This window comes from Hylobates moloch, unplaced genomic scaffold (assembly GCF_009828535.3).
Source record: "Hylobates moloch isolate HMO894 unplaced genomic scaffold, HMol_V3 SCAFFOLD_11, whole genome shotgun sequence".
In the NCBI taxonomy this organism is placed as follows: Eukaryota; Metazoa; Chordata; class Mammalia; order Primates; family Hylobatidae; genus Hylobates; species Hylobates moloch.
Window position 1 is genome coordinate 58,671,361 of NW_026652286.1, and position 23,146 is coordinate 58,694,506.

The following is a 23,146-nucleotide window of genomic DNA, read 5'->3' on the forward strand; positions in this document are numbered from 1 at the left end:
GGGAGGCTGAGGCAGGTGGATCACGAGGTCAGGATATCAAGACTATCCTGGCTAACACGGTGAAACACCGTCTCTATTAAAAATAAAAAAAATTACCCGGGCGTGGTGGCGAGCACCTGTAATCTCAGCTACTTGGGAAGCTGAGGCAGGAGAATGGCGTGAACCTGGGAGGCAGAGGTTGCAGTGAGCCAAGATTGTGCCACTGTTCTCTAGCCTGGGTGACAGAGCAAGACTCCGTCTCAAAAAAAAAAAAAAAAAGTTAACCAAAAAATATTTTTTGTGCTGATTACTAAAACAACACGTTTATCATAGAAATTTTGAGAAAACCAAAAAAGCAAGAGTTACAAAAATTCACCCATAATCCCTCTACATAGAGGAAACTTTATATTAACCTTATGGTGTATGTCGTTTATTTCAATGCATATACAATATATACAGATACTTACACTTGGAATATACACAGTTTTTAAATAAAATTGAGATATTATATGGATTTCTGTTACATTTAATAAGTGATTTCCCCATGACATTAAATATTCTAAAACCTTAACAAATAATTGCATATCATCTTAATGAAAGATTAAACCTTTTGTTTAACCAATCTCCTATTGGATATTTAGATGGCTTCCAGTTTTTAAGTACTATAAATAATGTTGTGAAAATATAATTAAACATAATTCCATGCATACATCTGGATATTCCATAGGATAAAAACTTTAAAGTTAAATTTCAGAGATAAGAGGTGAGTCCATTTTCGTGCCTTTGATACACATTTCCAATTATCTTCTTCATGGTTGTAGCAAATTATCCTCTCAGCAACAGTAATATGAGAGACTGCTATATTTTCTACAGCTTTGCTAATACCTTAGCAAAGTGAAATTATGGTATTTCATTATTGTTTTTAACCTGTGTGCGTTTGATTTCTAGTGGGTTTTGTTTTGTTTTGTTTTGTTTTGTTTTTGAGACAGCATCTCACTCTGTCACCAAGGCTAAAGAACAGTGGCATGATCGTGGCTCACTGCAGCCTCAACCTGCTGGGCTCAAGTGATTTTCCTGCCTCAGACCCTGAGTAGCTGGGACTATAGGTGTGCACCACCACACCAGCTAATTTTTTGATTTTTTTTTTTTTTTTTTTGTAGAGATGGGGTCTTAGTATGTTGTGTAGGCTGGTCTAGAACTCCTGGCCTCAAGCAATCCTCCCACTTCGGTCTCTCAAAGTACTGGGATTACAGGCGTGAGCCACCACACCTGGCCTACATTTATTTTTATCTTGTTTCTTAGCCATTTGTAGTTCTTTTACAATTTTCCTGCTTGAATCCTGTGTCCTTTTTCAACTGGGAGCTTTACTTTTTCTTAAAAACAAGTTGTATTTCTTATAAAGAGAACTTCATGTATCATAGGTATCTGATGTGTATGTTTTAAACATTTTCCCCATTCTTTTTTTCTTTTTAATTTTGTTTCTGCACCATTTAGTGCACAGAAGTTTAAAATACATCTTTTCTGATTTACCAACCCGTCCAAGTCCCCAAACACCATGTTTGGGAATGTCAGTCCATGATTGCATTTTCCTTTTGAAAAAAATATTCTTTTAGAAGAGTAAAGAATGATTTAGAGGGATAAGATTAGCAGCAGAGGAAGAGGTGTAATAAAATGGAAAAGTGTAGCACAATTTAGCAGATCAAGGCAGTAGTCTAGGGAATCTGTTTCCAGCAAAAGACCCTAAGGCCTCAGAGGGCCTTAAGAGCATATCAAAGGCTGAGAGTGAGGTCATGTGGGTGGGACTCTGGGCTCTATTTCCTCACTTCCACTGGAGGATGTGTGCTATTTTTCTGTTTTATATATTGGGGTTTGAGTAAGATTTGTTTAAACTAAGAAGGATAGGACTTTCATTGTTTAACAGTTGAGTATAACTCGTCTGGGGAAAGGTAATAAGGGTATGAAACAAAGATCAGATGGAGAGCTTTAGCTTTGTTGGGGATTAGTTAAGGGAGGTTAAGAAGGAGATGTCGAAGACGACCCCAGATTTTGGCTTAGGTAACTGGGAGAAGATGGCACCATTATTCAAAATAGGGACTACTATAGGAAGTGCAAATTTGGATGGTGCTGAAGGGCATGTAGTGGTTAGTGAGTCTGTAAAATTTTCACTCCAAGTTAGAGGATTAAAAAAAATACAAATGAATCCTCTTGGATCATAAGAAACCAGATTGAGACATATTTCCTATTACTTCTTCATGTCAGTTGCATCTGACAGGTTATTTAAATCAAACCTTTAGGGAATCAGCATTCGCCCCACCCCAGATTTTGAGGCCTAAAAGTTATTAAAAAATAAAGTGTTCTGCTTCTAGCAATATGGTAGTCTAAATAATCTGAAAAAGTCCTCTACTGAGAGCCAAATCTAGTCCACCATATGTTTTTATAAATAGTGTCACCGAAACACTGCTATGCCCATCCATTTGCATATTATCTGCACCTGCTAGTTGTGTCAGGGGCTGTATGGCCCTCAAAGCCTAAAATATTCACTCTCTGGCTCTTTTCATAAAAAGTTTGCCAACCCTTGCTCTAAAGGATCTTATTTTCATCTCAGGCTCCTGACTTTTGACAGACGGATTGGGCTAAAAATTAGGTCAGAATCCAAAATTACAAAGACCACATGGAAATAAGCTGCCACATAATGAGAGCCATCAGAAACAAAAGATGGAAGAATTGAGCTCTCAAGGATTTTGGATCCTGAATATTATAAAATACAGAATATATAATAAGATGTTTAAAATCTTTACATAAATTAAAAGAATGGAAAGTATGAACATGGTATAAGAAATTAGAAAACATGACCAGTGTGGTCAGAGTCGAGCATTTGCATTTTGGAATTGCAGTAAGGGAGTGTAGACTTATACAATACTTAATTCATTGGTTATTCAGAAGACACATTTTATTACTTTTTCCAAATGAATAGAGGTTTTTAGTGGGGCGCTTTCTCATTTTATGCTGTGGTTCATTTAATGTTAGTTATTTGGTACTTTGTAATTTGCTGAACCTTCTTTTCTAGCTTGAGTACTTTTACAGTAATTGTTTTATGTATACTTGAAGACACCATATACTACTATTCCTTAGATGTAAATTTCTAGATATTTAGATATTAGCTAAACCTTGTTAAAATAAGTTGTTAAAAGCTTTTAAATCCTCACTATTTTTTTCTTTGAGAGAGATATTAAAAATCTTTCACCATGATGGTATGTTTTTCAGTAATTACATCAATTTTTGCTTCTTAAGCAATATTAAATTCTACACGTCTAGGTTTTTTTTGGTAGACAGTTCCTTTTATCATTATGAAATATTTTCCTTTGTCTCTACTAAAATCTTTTGCCTTCATTTCTGTACTATGTAATTAACAATGCAACATCTGATTAGTATTTACCTGGAATAGCCTTTTAATGCCATTTTAAGAAGTTTTGTGTGTGTTTTATTATTTCCTGTGTGTCTCTACTAAATAGCTTATATTTGGATGTTTTAAAACTCAATCTAGACTTTAATTTCAGTTGTAATTATTGGTATATTTGAACCTATCTTTACTGTCTTATTTTGTATTTTCTATTTACTGTGCACTGTGCATTTAACTTCATTATTACCCCTTTTCTGTTGGACTGATCTCATTTCTTTAGTATGCTTTGAATTTCCTTTGACCACGTTTCTTCAGTATGCTTTCAATTTCCTTCAAACTGCATCCCCTTCCAAACCTGTATTTTTTTTGTCTAGAATTTTTGTTCCAATTTGGTTTTAAGTGTTAAAACATTTTGTATTATTTTATGGTCAATGATTAATTTGGATTTGTCAACATGTTTTACCAATTTCTTTGGTCACCATCATTTCTTCTTTTTTCTTTTTTGCCCAGGCTGGAGCGCAGTGGCGTGATCTTGGCTCACTGCAACCTCTGCCTCCTGTGCTCAACCAATTCTCCTGCCTCAGCCTCCTGAGTAGTTGGGATTACAGGCGCACACCACCATGCCTGGCTAATTTTTGTGTTTTTAGCGGAGACAGGGTTTCACCATGTTGGCCAGGCTGGTCTCGAGCTCCTGACCTCAAGTGATCCACCTCCTCGGCCTCCCAAAGTGCTGGGATTACAGGCGTGGGCCACCATGCCTGGCCTGTTTCTTATATCCCTGTCCTTCCTCCTAGGTTCATTTTTCTTCTTGCTAAAGTATATCCTGTAATGGTTCCCTGTCTTTTCAGTACACTTATTCTTTGTATTGCTTAAAATGATTCTTATTATGTTGTTGCTCTTGAGTGCTGATTCTTGGTTCAGTTATTTTCCTTCAGCATTTTAATGATATTGCTCCATTTTCTCCTGACACTTGTCCTGATGCAACATCTGAATCAATCTGGTTGTCATTCTTTCTTGTAGCTTTTAAGAATCTTTCTTATTTCTTGATGTTCTGCATGACTATTCTTAGGAGTCATGACTTTCTGGAAAATTCTTATCTGTTATTTTCTAGAATATTGTTCTTTGCCATTTCCTTTATTCTAAAAATTCAGCACTCCTACTAAATGCATGTTTGAGCTTCTGAATCTGTTCTCCATTTCTCTACTTTTAAATATTTTCATTCTTGGCCTGGCTCAGTGGCTCACGCCTGTAATCCCAGCACTTTGGGAGGCCGAGGTGGGCAGACCACTAGGTCAGGAGTCCGAGACCAGCCTGACCAATATGGTGAAACCCCATCTCTACTAAAAATACAAAAATTAGCCGGGCGTGGTGGTGTGCACCTGTAGTCCCAGCTACTTGGGAGGCTGAGGCAGGAGAATCGCTTGAACTTGGGAGGCAGAGGTTGCAGTGAGCTGAGATTGTGCCATTGCACTCCAGCCTGGATGACACAGTGAGACTCTGTCTCAAAAAATAAAATAAAGTAAATAAAATTTAAAAATAAATATTTTCATTCTTCGAGCTGCTTTTTAGGTGATATTATCAGTCCTATTTTCTAATGAATTAATACTAGTATTAATATTAATACTCACCCCTAATTCATCTCCCTCCACCACACTGACCACAGGCACCATCTACCTGAAGGACTGCACTGGTTTGTTTGCTTGGAATGTCTTTTCCATCAGATATCTACACTGTTGTTCTCTTACTTCCTTCAGGTATTTACTCATATGTCACTTCCTTGGTAAGAACTTCCCTGGCCATTCTCTTTACAGTTTAACACTCCATTCCTCCAGCATTGCAAGGCATTTATCATCATGGAACATACTATAGAGTTCACCTATTTATCTTGTCACTGGGCTGTCTAGCCCCATCAGAATGTTAATTCCATGAGGGCTGGGACTTTTGTATGTGTTTATTTTGTTCTTCATTGCTTCTCCTGTGCTTACAACAGTGTACATCGTAAGCACTCAGTACGTTTCTGTGGAATGAATAAATTTCACCCCCATTTCACACAAATTGGTAACTGGGACTTTGCAAGATTACGCAGCTGGTCTGATGTCAGTCATCTCGTAAGGAAGAAAGCTGGGATTCAAACCCACCTTTATCTGACACAAATTCAGATTCTGTGGTACATATTCTTAACCTCTATACATAAAGCTGTTCTGAAGTAAACCACTGAGATATTTTTCTTCATCTTATACTTGCCTCTAAAATTATTATTGCTCTTGAGATCAGATTGTATTAAACATTAATTAATGTTGCATTGTTTTTATAGCTTATCATCTCCAAGTTGTCTGAAACATGACAGTGAGATGAAGCCCCAAACATCTCCAGCTTGCCAGGATCATAATAAGGCAGGACAGGTACAGTGTTTCCAAACAAATAAGCCCCATCAGAATCTTATACTGATTTTTGTTTCTCAAAGAGAGTTCTGGGAATCTCTCTTGCTTAATTATATGAGTATGGCTCAAGTACTCAAGTACTCAGGCTCAAAACCAGACTGTGATAAATCTGTCTACTAGTCAAGATGTACTGGTAAACAAAAAAAGAGTTGAGAAATCCCTTTCTAAGTTTCAGCTGCTATAAATACTTCTGATGAAGTGAGAGTTCAGAAGATCCTTTAGAATATTTCTGGGGTCCACTCTGCAAATCTCATTTTGCTGTCACTAATATATCCATTAATAACAGGTTTCTTGAGATACCTAGCCTTTGGAGAGCTTGTGAAGGGAATGTGAAAGCAAAAAGGTAAAATGTAAAAATTTATTTGTCCTGAAATTTGGGATTGTAGGAAATGTGCTATGTATGTTTGCAACGAGCACAACGAAATTCCCTGTTGTACTACAGTGAGGAAAGGAGGAGAGAGATAGAAGATGAGAGACTCATACAGCAGTATCAGATGTTGAAAGATCAGGAGGCTCTCTTCAGACACCAGGTAGTCCAACACCTCGATTAGTCTTTAATATGGGGCAGTAGAACATGATTATATAATGTAATTTATTATTATTTTTTATTGGCACAGGGTCTCACTCTGTCACCCAGGTTGGAATGCAGTGGCACAACCTCTGCTCACTGCAGCCTCGACCTACTTGGGCTCAGGTGATCCTTCGACCTCAGCCTCCAGATTAGCTGGGACTACAGGCACATGTCACTACACCCAGCTAATTTATGTATTTTTTGTAGAGATGGGGTTTCACCATGTTGCCCAGGGTGGTCTCCAACTCCTGGGCTCAAGCATTCCTCCCGCCTCTGCCTCCCAAAGTGCTGGGATTACAGGCATGACCCACTGAGCCCAGCCTATAATGTAATTTAAAAGTGTTCCATCATATGTCTGTATTGTGACATATCTAATCATGTATTTGCTGTTAGACTAAAACTTGTGTTGAAGTTTTCACTAATAATAAACAACACTGGGACAAATATCCATGCAGTCGAATGTTTGCACATATCACTGATTTTCTTTAACCTAAGGTCTGAATTTTAAAGGTGGAATTATAGGATTTATGCTTCCTTATTTCTGAAAAAATATAACTCTGGTGAAGGCTTTTACCCTTCAGATTCATGTCCTATTTCAAGCAAAGACAGAATAGCACTTTTACACTTGCTGTATCCAGATTTCTGTGGTGTCTAATAATTGACCCTGCTGCCTGCCCTTTCATGCATTTGTGATGAATTCTTCCATTCCTTAGATCCCTCTAGTGGTGGTACCTAAAGGCCAAGAATAGGAAATAAAATACCTTTCCCAATCTACTTTTATAAATCTATAGAGATATCAGAAAATACCATTGCCTCCAAAAGGCAGGTTTCTACCATGGCTGGATTATTTTAATGTAATAGAATTAAAATTTTTAGAGGCTCCACTTCAATATGTAATTTAAAATTTAAAAATAAACTTTTTTTTTCTTTTTCTTTCTTTTTTTTTTACAATAGATGAAAAGTCTGGCTACTAGAGAACAGAATCAGAAAAATGCTGCCTATAATCTTGGAGTTGCTGAAGCTATAAGAAGCCACAAGAATGAGAAACCGGAATTTTATGTAAGTCTTTAAAAAATTTCTATTGCTAACACCTGGCCCATCTGTGAGTCTTTGGATCCACTCCCTGTGTTGCAGGTTGTGCCTTATTTTTTATTTTTATTTTTTGAGACAGAGTCTTGCTCCATCACCCAGGCTGCAGTGCAATGGTGTGGTCTCGGCTCACTGCAACCTCTGCCTCCCAGGTTCAAGCCATTCTCCTGCCTCAGCCTCCCGAGTAGCTGGGATTACAGGCATCCGCCACCATGCCCCGCTAATTTTTGTATTTTTAGTAGAGACAGGGTTTCACCATGTTGGCCAGGCTGGTCTCGAACCCCTGGTCTCATGATCCACCCGTCTTGGCCTCCCAAAGTGCTGGGATTACAAGTGTGAGCCACCATGCCTGGCCAGTTGTGCCATTTTTTTAAGCAGCAGAGTTGAAAAGTGGGTGGTGCACTTTGAAGCTTTCTTCTAGGGCAGGTGTTGTCCAGTGTCTATAGCCACACCACTCACATTCACTGTACCGTTCCCACTAGTCACTGCAGGTCTTGTTAATTATGGTAATTCTCAACCAGGACGTGGGATGGGTGGAGAGGAGGGAGCAGTATACTACTAAAGTCCAGCCCAAGGACCTAAGAGAACCAGCAGTATCAGCATTGCCTGGGAGCTTGCTGGAAATGCTGAATCTAGGGCCCCACCCCAGACTCCCTGAATGGGCATCTATGGTGGAATAAGATCCCCAGGTGATTTGCATTTGCATTAATGTTTGAGAAACTCAGATTCAGATGGTGGTGAGCCAACTGCTTCACTGCTTGATTTAATGTTTTCAATCATCATGGGCCTACCTTTATTTCTGCCTGAATCTTTCTCTTTATATACCACCATCTAGGTAGTCGACATTCCGGATGTAAATCTAATAAAATATAATTTATTTATTCATCATCAAACATTTATTGAATTCCTCCATGCTGGCCACTGTGCTGGTGTCTAGGAATACAAGGTTCCCCCTTCTGAAGAGGTCTGTAGTGGGAGAGACAGACACTTAAAGAGACAACTGTGTGGTGTAATAAATGCGATGATAAATCTCTGAAAAAGGGCACTATATGAGCAAAAGAAGAGATTCATTAACCTAGACCAGAGATCTGGGAAGACTTTCTGGCATACAGGAGTTAGGTAAAGAAACCAAGGGAGGAAGAGCATTCCAGGCAGGGAAGCAGGGAAGGAAGGAGAGAGAGAGCGAGCATGGGGCTTCTGAAATTTAGGCATGATCTTTCTCTCTTCTTATATATAAGCTCCAGATTATATTTATCACTGCTGTGTATCTCTTCTTTGATAGATCTATACACATCTTAAATTTAAAAAGACCTAAACAGAACTTTTGATTCCCTCCTTAACCTGTTCCTTTCTGTCTTCTCGTGTTAGTAAGTGGCATCACCAACCATCCATTTTTGCACAAACCTGTATCTAGTCATGATCTCAGTATTCCTTTCTCTGTTCCTGACTTCCGATCATTTGCAAGTCCAGTTGCCTTTACCTCCAAAATGTATCCAATATCTGTCCAAATGTCTTCATCTTTAATGTTGCCACATTGAAAGTGTTGCCAAGCCACATTTTTATGCTCAACTTCTTCAATACTTTTAGATTCACTGCTTGCATTCTTGCTCCCTATAATTTATTCTCCACACAGCAGCCAAAGTGATATTATAATATTGTTAACCAAAACATACTATTATCCCGTTTAAAACCTCCACTGGCCTCCCATTGAGTTAAAATGAAATTTAGACTCCTCACCTTCAACTATCAAATTCTACACGCTTTGACTCCTGCCTTCCTCTTGGTCACTATGCCTTCTCCTTTCCCTTGGTCACTATGTCTCAGCCACAGAGACTTTTTTTCTGCTCATTGAACATGCCTAGTTTGTTTCCATCTAGTGTCTTTGCACTTAATGTTCCTTCTGTATGGAACACGGGTCTCCCTGATATTTACAGTGAAGGTGATTCATTTTCTCCATGGAAAAGCCTTCCCTAATAACCAGCCAGTTTAGCTCTTTTCCCACCCAGCCACTTGCTATCATAAGGGCTTCCTAGCACTTAGCACTATCTTAAATGACCTGATGTACCGTTTCTTGTTCATTGTCTGTCTCCTGCACCAGCATGCAGGCTTGATGAGTGCGAGGATCTCTGTTGTTGCTCACTGTTGGATCACCAGGGTCTAGAATGGCCAGGCCCACAGTAGGTATTCAGTTTGCCCTCTTTTCAGTTCCTCTCTGTCCTTGCATGATTTTGCATGCACTCAGAATTCCTTCTTCCTTCCATCGGATGTTGTAAATGCTAACTCACAACCTACTCCATGGAGTCCTTTTTAATCTCTGTCTCAGCAATGGGATTCCAGTTGAAACTGACCCAATAGTCCCACAGACAGGTTTTTTTTGTTTTTGTTTTAAATAAACATAGAAATTGACCCTTTTGGTCTTAAAGCTTGAAACTTAACATTTGTTTTATCTGAGTTTCCTCCTCAGAAAAGAACCACTAGGCCTTCCAAAAAGTGTCAAACAATTGAAACTCACCAGATGATTCAATTCAGACAATGAGCCAGGCCCCTCCATTGACCATGATTGCTTCCTTATCCCTCCCGAATTCTGGTTTTCCCATAGTTTCAATTCTTCCCTGCTATATAAACCCCTACTTTTAGTTGGTCAGGGAGATGGACTTGAGACTGATCTCTCATCTCCTTGGCTACAGCACCCAATTAAAGCCCTCTTCCTTGGCAATAATCATTGTCTCAGTGATTGGCTTTCTGTGCCGTGAGCACCTAGACCAAACTCCTGGTGTTTTGGTAACACAGTCAGCTCAGCTCAGCTTCATCCTTGAACACACTCATATGATTCTACAGGTTACCTCAACACTGGCTGGTCAGTGTGTTGAGGGCTGGGCAAATATTATAAATTAAGAAATACTTTGATTTATTTTAGTCTTCTGAATTATTAACCTTGTTTTTCGGTACTCTAGCATAAATGAATTGCTTCTCTTTCATTCTAGAAATCCTTCCTATTTGACAAACGGCCACTCAGTCCTGCGCTTAATGCTCTTAAGCAAGAGGAGTATTCCCAGAGTCTCCTGAAACAAATGGATAACAGACAGGAAAACGAAATAAAGCAAAGACAATACAGAGAGTTGATGGACCGCCTGGAACAAGTGCAACTCACAGAGGAGTGAGTCCAGCTACACACGCTCTGACAAATGGATTTGGAATTTTCATGTGAAGTTAATTTCCATGTAGGATTGAATCAGCATTGGTAGTTTCATTAGCACACCGTAACCAACTGAGCAAACTAACCCAGTTAGCAGCCAGTACTGAAATGGGAAAAGTTCCCTCGTCCCCCTAGCAGGGCGTGCAATGGGAGTGTGGCTTGCTTCTTCAGTGCCCTGCTGCTCAAACCTCTAGGAGAGCATACAGACGGGCAGGCTATGGGGCTCTGGCCACACGGCAGTATCTAGGGGTGAATGTTTACAGCTCCTGAAGCCCCAGTGGGCATGTGTTACAGAGTGCTCTTTTAGTTTAGCCATCTGTAGGTGGTTAGTGTTAGCCCAATAGACCCCTGTCTTATCGCAAGGAGAGAGGGCTTTCTGTATCCGAGGGTTCTTTCCTTGGTGTACCAGAAGAATTGGATCACACGTGGGCTTGGAGAATGACTGCAAGGTTTTATTGAGTGGAAGTAGCTTTCAACAGATGGATGAGCCAGAAAGGAGATGGTTTTTCCCTGGAGTTGGGCTGCTGTGCGGCCCGGGTTCCCCTCCAACCACCCCAGCCAAACTCCACGTCATTCCGCTGGTTGATGGCCTGCTGGCGTGCCAGTGCCTGTTGGTGTGCTCTGGACATCCTCTCAGCATCCAGCCACTTGTGTGTTCCTCTGCTGATGTGTTTCTCTCGACGTCCAGCCGCTTGTGTGCCTGCCTGCTAGGGTCTCGGGGGTTTTTATAGGCACAGGATGGGGGTGTGGCAGGCCAGGGTGGTCTTGAGAAATGCAACATTTAGGCAGGGAAACAAAAATGCCTGTCCTCATCTAGGTCCATGGGCACACAGATGGAACCCTAGCCAGAGACCATGTCCTAGGGTGGAGCCCTAGCCAGGGACCATGCCCTTCCCCCACTTCCATATCGTTTAAAGGGACCACGCTCTTCCCTTCCCAGCACTTCCCTTCTGTATCAGTACCACAATTTTTTATTACAAAAATGAAAAAGCTGTCATAGTTATCATTATAGTAGTGATGGTCAATCTGTAATTACTATAATATAGAGCATCATCTTGTATTGTTTTTGCAATTGCCAGTACCAGTAGATGAAGAAAGGAACTTGTCTTGAGCAGCTGTTCCTAGCTATTAGATGTTCAAATGACCTCATGGCAAAGCTGAGGTTTTATTATAATTATGTAAGGGTGTCCCATGGAACCTGAGGGCAGGAATGTACAGGGAACATAGGAAGGACTGGAACCAGAGACCAAAAGCCATGTAGAGCAGCTTTCCCTCTGCTTACATACATATGCCTAAGGGGGCCCACATTTTTGCTGCTGAGATTGGGAGAGCAACTGTGGAGGCTGTTATAGTGTGAACAGAAACTCCTAAAACAAATAAGAAGCAAGTTTCTGTGATGAAAAAAATCTGTTTCTATAAAATGTATATGTTCCATTATACTCACTTGAAAGATCATATATGGGTTCTTTAGAAGTTACATATAACAGAACCATAATTTTTAATAGGATAGGTAACTTAAGAGAGTTGAAAATAAATCAGTTTATAGAATGGTCACTTCCTGCTTTCTTATGTACATGTTTAAAAGAACTGGTGGGTGTGGGAAGAGGTGGAGTGGTGGTGATGTGTCTGCTGTTTTAGTAGTAAGGCATTTGGACAATATGGTCAGTCACCTGCCTATACCTGTCCTGTTTGTCCTGTGTTCAGCACATTGTTCACTAGCCTATGGATTTTTTTTTCAAAACATATTTATTCATTTTTTTAAGATAATACTTGGTATTTATAGGTCTTCAAGCCCAGGAGCCTACAACCCACAGACTGGGAACCATACTTTATACTATTAGTGAATAATAATAACAAAAATAAGATTTACATTTTTTCTTAGAATACCAGAGTTGAATAAATTCAAATTTAGAAACACACATACATGTGTATGTATAAAATATATGTATATCAAAGAACTATAATTTTTTTATGAAGAAAACGTGTTTATTTGGATTTGTGACTTGTATTAGTTACAAAGATTTGACTTATAATGGTATATAGTTTATATTAAAATGCCAAATGTACAGAAAAAAATTTTTTTTTACATGGGTAAAGAGTGCATTTTATCATTTGCACCCTGAGGTTTTTTTTTAATTTATTATTATTATACTTTAAGTTTCAGGGTACATGTGCCCAACGTGCAGGTTTGTTACATATGTATACATGTGCCATGTTTTTTTTTTTAGATGGAGTCTCACTCTGTCGCCCAGGCTGGAGTGCAGTGGTGTGATTTTGGCTTACTGCAACCTCCACCTCCCAGGTTCATGCAATTCTCCTGCTTCAGCGTCTTGAGTAGCTGGGATTACAGGCACCCACTACCACCCCCGGCTAATTTTTGTATTTTTAGTAGAGACAGGGTTTCACCATGTTGGCCAGGTTGGTCTCGGACTCCTGACCTCAAGTGATCTGCCCACTTCAGCCTCCCAAAGTGCTGGGATTACACACATGAGCCACTGTGCCCGGCCGCCTATGGATTTGAATTACTCTTTTCTTTCTTAAAATGAAAGCTACCAGAATAAAACATCAATTTTTATTTACCAGACTCTTGTTCCTATTTAATACTTATTAAACATGTTTTGATGATGTGAATCCGTATTACTAAAGACTGCAAAACTGTGGTCCATCTTCTCCTGTTCTTAACTGCCAGACTTGCTGCGCAAAGAGCGAAATTTTTAAAAGATAAGATGGAAGAAACACAGTGTTACAAGAGAGCTTTGGATGCACAGGTAAGGGGACAAATATTATTGTTTTTAAAATTATGCAATGCGTCAATAACATCCTAAAATATGTGTAAATTTTTATGAATATTTTTATGTGTTACGCATTTGGTAGTTTTTGTGCCCCGCATTCCTTCCTGTAAGATACTGGTATTTTACCACATTACAGGGTTGTGCATAAAGCTTATTCCCTCGTAGAATGATAACCTGCATTATGTGTATCTCTGTTTAAGATAAAGAACAAACCCTCCCGGCTGCCCCGCTTTGAGCCGGACTCCTCCGAGCCCATCTTTGGTAAGAATGAGGGTGAACTGATGGTGGAAAAGCAAAAGCGAGAACAAAATTACATGAAACACCAGCTGGAGGCAGCTGCTAACCACAAGAGGAAAGCCATCCTGCATCAACTAGTGGACCAGAGGCGGGATTTGCAAATGCTTCAGAGGACACAAAGAGAGTAAGGAGACCCCTGATCTTTCTCCCTCCACTTCTCCTCACTTATTCCGCTTCCTTTTTCTCTCTTTCTCCACCCTGTCCCTGCCCCTCATCTTTCTCATACAATAGTGGAGAAGTAAGAATAATATCTAACACACTGAGGAGTTATTTGTGCAAGACATTGTTTTAAACTTATTACATGCTTCATCTTGTTTTATCCTATTTCATTATATGAAGATAAAGTTATTAAATAAATTTTTAAAAACCTCTCTTGACACTTTGGTGTTTTCCAAAGTGGTTGTACTACTTTACATTCCTAACCAATAGCATATGAGAATTCTAGTCCTCCCCATCATTCCCAGAACTTGGTGTAATCAGTCTTTATTTTATTTTATTGATTGAGACAGGGTTTTGCTCTGTCACCCAGGCTGGAGTGCAGTGGCATGATCATGGCTCACTGCAGCCTCAACATCCTGGACTCAAGCAGTTCTCCCACCTCAGCCTCTGGAGTATCTGGGACTATAGGCGAGTGCCACCACGCCCGGCTAATTTTTAAACTTTTTGGGGAGACAGGATCTCACTATGTTACCCAGGCTGGTCTCGAACTTCTGGGTTCAAGCAATCCTCCTGCCTCAGCTTCCCAAAGTGTTGGGATTACAGGTGTGAGCCACAGCACCCAGGCTGATCAGTCTTTTTCAATTTTAGCTGTTCTAATAGGTGCATAGTGGTGTCTCATGCTTTAATTTGCATTTCTTTAATGACTAGTGATGTTGAACATCATTTCATGTGCCTATTTGCCATTCGTGTATCTTCTTTGGTTAAGGGTATAATGTATCAATCCAAATCTTTTGCTTATTTTATAAACTCTTTTCTTATTGTTGAGTTTTGAAAGTTCTTTGTATATTCTGTGTATAAGTCCTTTATCTGATGTATTTGTAAAGCCTAAACATGCCTGAAAGGAGATGTCTTTCCCACTGATTTTTTAAAAAAATTTATTCCCTTAGGTAAGCATTCAGCTCCTCTTTAGCTTCTGTTTTATAACAGCAGAACCACCATCACTTATCCCATAGTGGCAAGCAAAATGTGCTTTCCATAGCTAGATATGGGACCCTCTGTATTTGTTGCTAAGACTATTGCTACTTCCTCTTCTGCTTCTATCTGTTAGCTTCTCTAGTTATTTCCTAAACTTGGAATCTAGTTATTTCCTAAACTTGGAATCTAGTTATTTCCTAAACTTGGAGGGTTAAATTGTCACTTTTAAGTTGTATGACTTGGGCCAGATCACATGTAAAGTCTCTGAGCCTTATTGTCCTCATATGAGAAAGAAGGATAATCACATCTGCCCCTCCTAACCTTACTGGGAGAATTAGATGAGATTATGTATGTGAGAGCATTTTCGGAAACTGTAAGCTCTGAACAAATCCCTGTTTCTGTATTGGTCAGATCCTCGTTTTCTGTTTACATATTCTTTACTGGTTATGGCAGATTCTCTCACTTCCCTTATCTTTTCCAACTCCCTGGTCCTTCTCTGGTTCATCTCAACATGTGATCTTAGATTCTCTTGTGACAAATAGAAGGCCACTTTCTTTCAGAGGGGATAATTTAGTCAGGGTGATCCAGACAGGACTGCTAAGCTATTTATACTTGTTTTTTTTCTTTTTACTCTTATTTTCAAAAGTAACAATTCATGCTCATTAAAAGAAGTAAACTGAAGGTTAGCCGGGCATGGTGGCTCACGCCTGTAATCCCAGCACTTTGGGAGACCGAGGAGGGCAGATCACTTGAGCCCAGGAGTTTGAGACCAGCCTGGGCAACATGGTGAAACCCCGTCATTACTAAAAATAAAAAAATTAGCTGGCCGTGTTGGTGTGCGCCTGTAATCCCAGCTATTCGGGTGGCTGAGGCACAAGAATGCTTGAACCTGGGAGGCAGAGGGTGCAGTGAGCTGAGTTTGCGCCACTGCACTTCAGCCTGGGTGACAGAGATTGCCTCAAAAAAAAAAAAAACAGTTAATAATCTCCCCTACTAAGTAGCCAATATATATGTGCATATTGCTTAAATAGGAAAATTTTTAAAAATTTTTTTGTAAAAAATAATTTAAAAGTAGGTTACATATTAACCTTGTTTTTTATAAAAAATTTTAAACAATTTTTCCTATTTAAGTAATATGCACATCTATATTTTTCCTTCTACTTTTGTAAATGAAATAGTCTTTGAGATCTTATACATTACTCTGCAAACTAATCTTTCTTTAACCTAACAATGTCATATACAAGTCAGTACATATATATAAGATTCATTCTTCTTTAATAGCAGCATATTATCTATAATATAGATGTATAATAATTTAACTTTTACATTATTGATGAACATTCACTTTGTTTCCAGATATTTTGCTATTACAACAGTTCTGTATTAAACATTTTTAATATATATTTTTATAGTTTTGTTTCTATCAGATAAATTCCCAAAAGTGGGGCTGCTGTGTCAAACGTACGATACATCTAATTTTCCCTTTTTTTTTTTTTTTGAGACAGAGTCTCACTCTGTCACCCAGGCTGGAGTGCAGTGGTGCGATCTTGGCTTACTGAAACCTCTGTCTCCTGGGTTCAAGTGATTCTCATGCCTCAGCCTCACGAGTAGCTGGGACTAGAGGTGCATGCCACCACTTCTGGCTAATGTATGATATATTTGAAATATTACCAGAAACTGACAGTTAAATTTCTAAGAAGGCATAGCAACTTGCTTCTCAGCAATGTTGTGAGGATGCTAGTTGTCCCCTGCATAATCTCTGCCTCATTTTCTTACTTTCTGAGCATTTAAAATTATTTTAACCTATCCTTAAAAAAAAATAACATAATGGCCAACAAGCAAATGAAAAAATGATTAACAACACAAATTATTATGAAAGTGCAAACCAAAATCACAGTGAGATACCATGTCACATCCATCAGGATAGCTACTATGAAAAAAATAACACACGTTGGTGAGAAGTAGAAACCTTTGTGTACTGTTGGTGCAAACATAAAATGGTACGGTTGCTATGAAAAACGGTATGGTGGTTCCTCAAAAAATTAAAAATAGAACTACTGTATCATCCAGTAATTCCCCTTCTGGATATGTATTCAAAAAAAATTGAAAGCTGATCTCAAAAGATATCTGTACAGCCATGTTCATAGCAGCACTTTTTATAACAGCCAAGAAGTAGAAGCATCCCAAGTGTCCACTGACAGATGAATGGATAAACAAAATGTAGTGTGTATATATATATACACTGTACAATGGAATTGCTATTCACTCTTAAAAAGGAAGAAAGTTCTAACACATGCTACACTGTGGATGAACCTCAAGGTCATTATGTTAAGTGAAATAAACCAGTCACAAAAAGACAAAATACTGTATGACTCCACTTATATGAGTTATCCAGAGAAGTAAAATTCATAGGAACAGAAAGTAGAATGTTGGTTGCCAAGGGCTAGAGGAGGCAGAAATGGGGAGTTGTTTAATGGGTGTAGTTTCAGTTTTGTAACGTGAAAGCGTTCTGGAGATTGGTTGCATAACGTGAATGTACTTAACACTAAGTAACTGTACACTTGGAAATGGTTAAGATAGTAAATTTTGTTACATGTTTTTTTAAACCACGATAAAAAAATCTATGAAAAGAAAAATAACTTATGAAAAACGTAATAGGTACTCTTCAGTCATTGAGCTCCAATTACATGATAGGCACTGGCACTTCCTGTGTATCATTTAGTCTTTATAATAACCATACAATAGCTGTTCAATCAATGCTTGTTAGATGAAAGGGTGTGCCGTTTAAGGAAAAAGTGAGACAGTATAGAGGACATTAACTGATTTTTATTGGAGGATCCTGACACCCAGTGGCCGTTGCTACCTGTAACACAAAGCCCTTCAGAGCAGGCTACATCAACAGTTAACATTTTGTGAAGCTCCTTCTAGATTTCAGTGAGAACTGACAGTAAACATTTCAGTTTGGCAAGAAATAAACACATAATCAGAACCAGGCTTAATGTGATTCACAACAGTAGTGATGGAGTGTTTGGAGACCAGTGATAGAAACACAACACTGGGAATATCTCCCTATGAAGAGAGAGATTATACTGCAGTCACTTCTTTGATGATATGGCCTTCACCAAACATTCGTGTTTTTTTTTCTTGCCTTCTTCACAATGTTAATGTTTTCTCTATTTTCTTTTCCCTTGCTTAGTCACTTGTGTTTATTTTCTCTTTTTGTAGACTTTCATTTGTATACCTATTTTGCCTTGTAATATGTCTGCAGTGACTGGTAGGCTGAGTACTGGCAGCTGCGAGGCTGGACTAAAAGGAAAGAAACAGAGTATAGGAAATCCATTTGGGATGATTCTTCAGATAAGTTAAATTAGCCTCAAAGGAAATTAATGGTTTTAGAGGCTGAAGTTGTTAACTGGAAAAAGGTTTCAATCCTATTAAATCAAACCAGGATTGAAGATGAAAGATCTTTGACCCATAAATTATTTGAGAGCTAGGAATTTCAGTATGCTTTTACAGTGTTCATGCTTTTTAGTATATTTCAGAGTAGTGAACAAAACCAGAAGGTTTTTTTGTTTAACATAAAAGTAATGGGGCTCCCAAAGTTGGTGCATGCTCTTCCAAGTATTATGAAGTCAGGCTGTTCTTTTCTCTCCAGGCACTTGGCAGACAGAACCACTGAGCTGGAGCGAGTAAATAGAGTCAACCAACGCTTACAGGAGGACTGGGAGAGGAGTGCTGCGATGAAGAAGCAGCGAGACCTGGAGGAGAAGGCTTTTGAACGGTAATGCCTGATTGGAACCCCCAAATTCTCCTGCTTCTTGTGGGATAGCAACAGGTTTCAAGTGGAACTCCACTTGATTAGTAGTGGCTGCCTAGAGAACTTTGTGGAGAAAGCAAGTCTGTATTCCATGGGAAATACTGCCGTGATTGATTAGAAATGTCTGTTATAGACAAGGGATTGGAGAATGCCAAGTTGTATGCTAGGTATTTACTAATTCTGCTCTAATATTTGCCTCTGCTTAGGGTGGCTTTATTTGCTTTTTGTGGAGAGTGAAGATTCTCTTTGGAAATAACTATTTGGAAGTAGGGGGAGTGAGTTTCCAATCTGAACATTTTCTTTTTTTTTTTTTTTTTTTTTGAGACGGAGTCTCGCTCTGTCGCCCAGGCTGGAGTGCAGTGGCGCAATCTCGGCTCACTGCAAGCTCCGCCTCCCGGGTTCACGCCATTTTCCTGCCTCAGCCTCTCCGAGTAGCTGGGACTACAGGCGCCCGCCACCACGCCCGGCTAATTTTTTGTATTTTTAGTAGAGACGGGGTTTAACCGTGGTCTCGATCTCCTGACCTCGTGATCCGCCCACCTCGGCCTCCCAAAGTGCTGGGATTATAAGCGTGAGCCACCGTGCCCGGCCTAATCTGAACATTTTCAAGGCTTAGGGAATGGTTAAGAGCAGGGTCAGGGGTTGTAAGATTGGCAATTGGAAAAGTAAGATGCCTATTATGGAGCCAACCAAGAGCATCTTTCTGAAATTATTACATGCCTGCCCTCTCCTCAGCTTAAATATTCACATCACTACTGTTGTATTACCCTTGAAAAAAATTAAAATACAAATGTAAGGTATGATTTTATAGCATGTTAAAAATGTGATGAAAAAGATCAAGTCTATACAATCAAATTATTAAAACCCAAATATACCAAAATAATAGTTTAAATTGCCAATTATCAATTTTTAATCATGGATAAAATTTGTAGAATGGATCTTGATCTGTAACTCTACTTTTCCTTTTAGGTTTTCTTGTAAAGCATTTCTCACCTGTCTTTTAATGAGTAGAACCCATATTTTGTGACAATGAAAGTATGAGTGATGATGTGGAAAACAGGTTCCAAAGGAGAAGTGGAGTCATTTGGCTGAGAGGAAAGGAGAGGAAAGGGCAGTTAGGGATTTCAATTTTCTCAATGATCTGGGAAGGCAGGTAAAAGTCAGTGAGATTAATGCCAGGGAGATTTTAGTTGTGTTTGGGAAGAGTGCTTGGCCAACATGGTGATAAAGGATTGAGGAGACACAGGAAATAATGTTGAGTGGCAGGCTAACAAATCTACTCCAGGTATATCGTGGAGCAGCCTTGTCTGAGGATCTAGGCCAAGTGTGAACAGAGACTTGGGCAGGCAGCAGTAGGAAGAAGGAATTGGTTGGCACAAAAAGAAAATAAAGCAAAAGTAAAACCAAAGTCCATATGTATGCAGTTAGCTCATGATACTGTGTTCCATTACCAAGCCAGGCAGGTCTTCCCCTGCTCATTTCCAAGATAGTTTATTCTTTGACTGCCCTTGATAATCCTTTTTTTTTTTTTTTTTTTTTGAGATGGAGTCTCGCTGTGTTGCCCAGGCTGGAGTGCAGTGGCGCAATCTCTGCTCACTGCAAGCTCCGCCTCCTGGGTTCATGCCATTCTCCTGCCTCAGCATCCCGAGTAGCTGGGACTACAGGTGGCTGCCACCAGGCCCGGCTAATTTTTTGTATTTTTTAGTAGAGACAGGGTTTCACCGTGTTAGCCAGGATGGTCTCGATCTCCTGACCTCGTAATCCGCCCGCCTCGGCCTCCCAAAGTGCTGGGATTACAGGGGTGAGCCACCGCGTCCGGCCGATAATCCTTCTTAAACAGAATTCTGACTGGATGCCATGGCGCATGCCTGTAATCCCAGCAATTTGGGAGGCTGAGGCAGATGGATCGCTAGAGTTCAGAAGTTTGAGACCAGCCTGAGCAAACATGGTGAAACCCCCTCTCTACCAAAAATACAAAAATTAGCTGGGTGTGGTGGTGCACACCTGTCATTCCAGCTACTCAGGAGGCTGAGGTGGGAGGATCGCTGGAGCCAGGAAGTCAAGGCTGCAGTGAGCTGTGATTGCACACTCCAGCCTGGTGACAGAGGGAGACCTAGTCTCAAAAAAAAAAAAAGAAAAGAAAAAAATCCACCTGTGGAGAAATTCTGATGGGGTAGAGGAGCACAAGAGGGACTGTTTTGCATAACGAAGAAAAACTATCAAAGGGGAAAATCAGTTACTACTGCCTCTTTATCTCTGCTTTTAGTTGCTTTTGTCTTCCTCTTTGTCTGCACTCCCTTTCCTGCCTTAAATTCTCCAGAGGCTTCTGGCCTCCTGGGATAGTTCATTTAAGTCCTCTCAACTCTCTGCTATTGTTAGCTGATAACCAGCAACTTAATGGTTGATATGCCTCTCAAACACCGTCTCCCAGGAGCTCAACAGGTAGAGGTATAATCCAGGTGGGAAAGCAGTCAACAGAGAGGCTTTGGAGCCACTGTCTGCTGGCTGTGTGACCTTTGGCAAGTTCTCTGTGGGCTTGGGTGGTTGAGGCTGGGGAGGGGTAGGGTCAGACTGTTGTGAAGGCACAAGTCGAGGCTTTTTATTCAGTAGAGAACAACAAGCCAGCAGAAGTCTGGAAGCAGGGGATGCCAGGATGGGGTGAACTGAAGCACGGCAGGCAGAGAACGCAAGGTGTCACTTCTCTTTTGTGTACCTCCTGCCATACCAGCTTCCAAGTTGGGCCTCCAGGAGCTCCAGGAACCTGCTGATCTGCATTTGCTCTCCTCTCCTCAGGGCTTCAGACAAGCTGTTTCTCCTCGACCAGTGTGAGAAGTATCGGCGCTGCAAGCAATGCCAGAGGCGCACCTCCAACGTGGGCGAGAGCAACCTGTGGCCCCTGAACAAGTTCCTGCCTGGCTCCCGGTTGCTTGTGTAGAACTCAAAGTCTGGCTCTGCGTTTCCTGGGGAAAGTTTTTATCTTTTACATGTTTGGGGGTGATTGTGAAACTGCGTATTTTTACCTCAGAGAAAAAAATCATTGTTTAGATTTGGTGCTTTCATTAGATTGCTTGTTAAGCCCTTACTGAATTCACTCCTGCTTTCCTCCCACCCCCCACTTATTTCCTATACTCATCTCTGATGGCAGTGAAGGTGTCTAAATGGTCCTGAGGGCTAGAACCTGCGGCACAGGGGCTGGGAATCGGACCCAGCTTCACTATGGCTGCTGGGGTGCTGCTGACCCAGCCCTGCTGCTGCTTCATGACTTTGTGTACAAAACTTTTTTCGTCTGTAATGAATAGTGGCAATAATAAATATTTTCTAAGCGCCTGACTGTGCACGACGATTCATAATGGTACATTTTACCCCTCCCTCTTCCCCCAATCCTAGACTTTTCCAGAGGGGTATATGTGTGAACATCACAGAGATGGGTTAGACTATTTACCCTCAGGAGGCCAGAACAATGCTCCCTGAGTTTTCTCATTCATGACATACCTGGGACTTTCGTGGGGCCTCCCAAGATACCATTCCCTTGTCCAGCTATTTCTATACCCTTGGAATAACTGTGCACTGTGAAGTGAGTCTCCCACTACTTCACTTGCATTCATTCTTAAGCTGCAGGTGCTGTTCAAGAGGACTTATCTCCCTGTCACAGCACTGACTTTCAGTTAAGGTATGGTTGTTCTCAACTAAAAACTTTCTTCATTTATCTTCATACTTTTGTAATGCCCAACCTTGTTTTTACTAACCCTGTTTTTAGACTCTCCCTTTTCCTTTAATCACCTAGCCTTGTTTCCACCTGAATTGACTCTCCCTTAGCTAAGAGAGCCAGACAGACTCCATCTTGGCTCTTTCACTGGCAGCCCCTTCCTCAAGGACTTAACTTGTGCAAGCTGACTCCCCGCACATCCAAGATTGCAATTAACTGATAAGATCCTGTGGCGAGCAATATCCGCAATTCCCAGGAATTCGTCTGATTGATAACGCCCAAAGCCCCGAGTCTATCACCTTGTAATAGTCTTAAAGCCCCTGCACCTGGAGCTGTTTACTTTCCTGTAACCATTTATCCTTTTAACTTTTTGCCTACTTTATTTCTGTAAAATTGTTTTAACTTGACCCCCCTCCCCTTTCTAAACCAAAGTATAAAAGAAAATCTAGCCCCTTCTTCAGGGCTGGGAGAACGTTGAGTGTTGGCTGTCTCTGCCGCCGGCTAAACGGACTCTTAATTGTCTCAAAGTGTGGCGTTTTCTCTAACTCGCTCAGGTACACTTTCTTCTCCTCTCCCTGCCCTGTCTGACCGATTGAGGTAAAATAGAGTGAAGTCTAGATTTCTGAAATACAAAAGCTAAGAAGGACGTCTTTTAGACTATTTGCTCTCTGCCTGCCACATCTCTCCCTTGGGAAATGAGGGAAAGTTTACGTGGGAAGATGTT

At 40.3% G+C, this 23,146-nt stretch overlaps 1 protein-coding gene across 5 annotated transcripts in view; it reads left to right on the plus strand.

Moving 5' to 3' along the window:
• The window catches only part of CCDC81 (coiled-coil domain containing 81), a 49,518-nt gene extending 27,475 nt beyond the window's left edge, over positions 1–22,043 (plus strand). For 4 of the 5 annotated variants that reach the window (XM_058446762.1, XM_032167106.2, XM_058446763.1 and 1 more), the window contains 8 exons: positions 5,694–5,781; positions 6,207–6,350; positions 7,346–7,450; positions 10,465–10,637; positions 13,366–13,444; positions 13,669–13,889; positions 18,555–18,680; positions 21,510–22,043. In XM_058446762.1, the coding sequence (XP_058302745.1) occupies positions 5,694–5,781; positions 6,207–6,350; positions 7,346–7,450; positions 10,465–10,637; positions 13,366–13,444; positions 13,669–13,889; positions 18,555–18,680; positions 21,510–21,651 (1,078 nt within the window). In that variant the 3' untranslated portion in view covers positions 21,652–22,043. The remainder of the gene's footprint in view (positions 1–5,693; positions 5,782–6,206; positions 6,351–7,345; positions 7,451–10,464; positions 10,638–13,365; positions 13,445–13,668; positions 13,890–18,554; positions 18,681–21,509) is intronic. The other variant, XM_032167105.2, reaches the window with a different exon arrangement.
• The last annotated feature ends 1,103 nt before the right edge of the window (positions 22,044–23,146 follow it).